Source organism: Austrofundulus limnaeus, unplaced genomic scaffold, assembly GCF_001266775.1.
Source record: "Austrofundulus limnaeus strain Quisiro unplaced genomic scaffold, Austrofundulus_limnaeus-1.0 Scaffold677, whole genome shotgun sequence".
Taxonomy (NCBI): domain Eukaryota; kingdom Metazoa; phylum Chordata; class Actinopteri; order Cyprinodontiformes; family Rivulidae; genus Austrofundulus; species Austrofundulus limnaeus.
In genome coordinates, this window is record NW_013953079.1 from 124,196 (window position 1) to 128,444 (window position 4,249).

The 4,249-nt window shown below is 34.5% G+C and overlaps 1 protein-coding gene across 1 annotated transcript; it reads right to left on the reverse strand.

Annotated features, from left to right (window-relative positions):
* Positions 1 to 445: 445 nt before the first annotated feature.
* On the reverse strand, positions 446 to 2,093 carry LOC106531793 (phospholipase B1, membrane-associated-like). The gene is made up of 7 exons (XM_014027718.1): positions 2,036 to 2,093; positions 1,801 to 1,865; positions 1,244 to 1,334; positions 1,075 to 1,133; positions 829 to 896; positions 666 to 709; positions 446 to 570 (listed from the first exon to the last, which is right to left on the reverse strand). The coding sequence occupies exons 1-7, from the start codon at positions 2,091 to 2,093 to the stop codon at positions 446 to 448; spliced, it is 510 nt and encodes a 169-aa protein (XP_013883172.1).
* Between the last annotated feature and the right edge of the window lie 2,156 nt (positions 2,094 to 4,249).

Consider the following 4,249-nt stretch of genomic DNA (forward strand, 5'->3'; position numbering starts at 1 on the left):
ACCTGGCCTTATTGTTTTTCTTTTTGTCACTGTATTTAATGCAGTGTTATCATGACAGTAGTTTTTAATTATATTTTATTTTTAAAAAAGTCAAATAATTGGATTTTTAGTGAAGGTTTTCTTGTTTATACCTGATTTGTTGGTCTGTGATGAAATGCATCTCTAAAAATTATTAAATGAAAAGGTTAATACAGTGCATAACATGAATTCTATTGATGTGTTTTTCTAAATCGAACCTATTTTTATTTATCTGTTATTGGTTATATTTTAAATACTGCATAAAATACTTTGAAGAGGACATTTGTATTCTGTATTTCTACAACAATAATTTGTTAACATTTAAAATAAAATAAAAATTCTCAAAAATATTGACAGAGATTGGCTCTTGGCTTGGAACATGTTTTGAACGTTGGTCCTCTTGTGTAACTGGGTCAGAGTGATGAGCTCACGAGGTGTTATCTCCAGTCACAGCCAGATTAAAGCCTGCATCCTTGATGTGAGTTTTCCTGAAGGCGTTTGACATTCCAGAAGAGGCACCAATAAGATCAGGGTTGAATAACTTCAAGATGTCTGAAACAGACAATAAGAGAGATTAAAGAATGCAGTGGGATCCTTTTTATTTGTGAGACATAAACAGTCATAAACATAAACAATCAGCGTCTTACTTGGTAAAGTTATGACATCTTGACACGTCCTGTGACCTCCGATACTTCAAGTGGAGACAAATTTAATATTAACTCTTTGATTTTAGGCATCTGCTTTTTAAGGCAAATTAGTTTGAGTTTTATGAGGTTTTATAGAAAATTTAACATTTGGAGTAAGCGTTACCTCCACGACAAATGGCGAAACTCTAAAGCGAGGCCAAACACGGAGCTAGCATTAGCACCAAAGGCCGTCTGTGGRAAAAAAAATGTATATAATCCATTTGCCTATGTTACATATTTAAATGCAGTATTTAACAATTGTGAAATAGATTTTGTATAATTCATTGGGTAAAAAGCAAATGAGCAAAATAATGTTAACATTTTTTAGCAGTTCTGCAGAGAGAAAAAAAAATCCACATGAAACACCTACTGTCCAAGAATCCCCCAAAGCAGCGATGACTTTAACATCTGCCGGCTTCACAAATTCAACTAAATCAAAYGGGGGGAAGAAAATAAATACAGGAAGTGAAAATCAGATGCATTTAGGCTCCAGTTCTTGTAGCGTGAATTAGATTTGTGGTTAAGGGGTGTGAACAGACCTGAGGTGGGCACAGAGGGAGAAGGACTCATGTCTGGACACTGGAACAGAGGATGTCTTTTTTCCTCTGTCTGAGCTTTCTTTGGGTTCGTCTGAATTGGTCAACAAGAAAAAAAAAACACTCTGTCATAACCAAACATACGTATTCTTCTCTTTGCTTTTATGAGCTTACCATCATCTAAATATTTGCCACATTCCATCCATACCAAACTTTTCAAGATAATCACGCCTAATTAATACTTTTAGGCTGTATTCTGAGACATTTATACAAGTTCCACATCATTATTAATAAAAGACATATAGAAAAATGACTGGAAATCATGTGAGCATTTGGGGGGGGAATAATCTGTCTTCAAGAAATCTTGTAAAGCATTTTGCAAAACCTGGTGTTAAAAAAAGACTCATTTAGATCATTTTACATTTATCTTCATCCTGTTTTTCCTTTTCAATCAGTTTAAGTCCATCTCACAGTGACAAACTTTGCCTTTCCATTGTTAAATGTTTGACAACCATTGTTACTCTTTTTATGTTCAGCAATAAAACCAGGCATAAGTGTACCTCATCGACAGCCTCCGTTGTGTTAGGCGGTATCCCCACTTCATTGTCCTGCTGCAAGGCATTTTCTTTAAGAGAATTCTCACTTTTAATACGCAAAAAGGTACATTTTCACATTTTATAAAGGACTTTGGTTTAGTAATGTATAGGTTTTCCTTTGTAAATACTTTGTTACCAGATACTGAATAAAAAAAATAGACAATTTTAGGCACTACATGTGATCGTGCCTGTAACTTACCTGTGACAGAGCAGGACACGACCCCACAAAGTACCACAACGATCAAAAGCCTCTTCATAGTAATATGTTTGAAGGCAAGTCTTCACAATGTGAAGCTCAGTCCGTACAGCTTTGTCGTGTTGTTTCAACCCTTCAGTCCAAAGCTGAGTGACAGCCTGCAGCTCTAATAGGAGTTGATTGTTTTATCAGTTTTACAACATGTTCTGTTTATGCTTATGTTTATAAAGTAACAAGTAGGTCATGATGACAGCCATAACCCTAATCTACATTTGACAGTTTGTTATGACATTTGACACAGCTTGGTCAGGTTATATCAAAAGTTCAAAACAGCACTTTCTGTACTTTTCTGTTTATTTGTTTTATACACTTGCACTTAAGATGGTAAAAATCATTTAAACCTTGGATGTGGTTCAATTTAAAGTTAAATCATTTTAAAATCTATGTGAGAAATCTGATCATCCTACCTAAAACTTTTACTTTTCTACTGTCCTTTTAGTACATAAATTTCATACAGATTTACAGCAAAGTGTGTTTTCTACTCTTACAACAAGCACATTTGAAAAGAACAAATTGGTTTTGAAGATTAAATATTAGGTGTGGAAATTCACAAAGTTAACTTTTTATTTAAACCAGGGGCAGAGCTAGACTTTTTTGCAAGGGTTGCCACGGTCATGGTGTTTTTTTTTTTTTTTTTTTTTTTTTTTTTAGGGTGGCACATTCAGAAAAACTACTCTTGATTTGAAAATTCAAGTTGGCCACCACAGCTAATTTCAAAATGTCTCTAATTCAACTGTTTGAAGAAATATTCAGCTCAAACTTTGTATGTGATCATAGCTAAGAATTATCCAAAAACCTGCTGATTGCTACTCCCAATTTAAGCTAACCACTAAAGCAAATTTTACAGAGCTATAATTTAGCCATTTTATGTCATAAAAAGCTAAAAGGTAGTGGAGTAGAAGCTAAAAACCTTTTCTTTTTTTTTTACTAAATTTTAAATGCTAATCAAAGATTCAAAAAGGCCACAATAATTAACTAACTAATAGTTATAAATCAGCCATATTTCGACTTATTGCTGAAATTTGTAGCTAGGAATAATACCAAACACATGCAGACAGTTTGGATGTTAACAGTCCATTAAATGGACGTTATTAGTGGTCATCAGTCCCATAGAATTGCTTCAGACTGTCCCAACAGTGCCCCCTGTAGTGGGTTACCAGTGCCATACGTTGGAATGCAACAATCTGCCTGAGTCCGGTCTACTTTATCGTAGCCCATGCCATTTTCTCTAAAATTAGCCTTAGTGGTTTTATGCCTCATATTAACCAGATTGCGAAAAAAACCTTAGTGGTTTTATGCCTCATATTAACCAGATTACATAAAAAACCTTAGTGGTTTTATGCCTCATATTAACCAGATTGTATAAAAAACCTTAGTGGTTTTATGCCTCATTAACCAGCTGACAGTCTGAAGCCATTCTATGGGACAGAGAACCCACTAGGCAGCACAGTCGAGACAGTCTAAAGCCATTCTGGGACTGATAATGGCTAATAATGTCCATTTAATGGATGATAACATCCGAAGCGGGTGACACGTGTCGATTGCTGATCCTAACTAAGCTAATTGCTTATGCTATTGCAAATTTTACAATGGGCTATAATTTAGCCATTTTTAAACATACACAGCTAAATATCTGTGTCATAGTAGCCAAAAAACAATCTTTAATAAAATCTGATTTCAAATACAAAATCCAAGATGGCAGCCAAAGTTTAATTCAAATAACAAAAACTCAGCCATTTTCAGCCATTTTGAGCTGAAATTTGATGTGTTGGTAGCTGCGACCACCAACATGTGGTACAGACAAGCTGTGGCAGAGTGGAGCCGTCCTGTAACCGGTAGGTTGCTGGTTCGACAAGGGCGTAACTTTAGGTCTAACATTGGGGGGGTTGTGCTCTCTGTCCATTTATTTATTGAATAAATTACTTTTGTAAAATGATTCACGATATTTTAGGGTTAAAATATATTTTAATGTTTTTACTGTGATTTACTTAACTTTCCTGTTTTCTCTGTATTTATTCTGCTCCTTTTCTGTTCCACATCAGTTCAACAAGTAAGAAAAAAACTTACTATTTTTCTGCATTTTTTCCCAGCAATTACACACATTTTACATTTTTTAGATTTACTATATAACATACCTTAATTTCACAAATTTCAAGT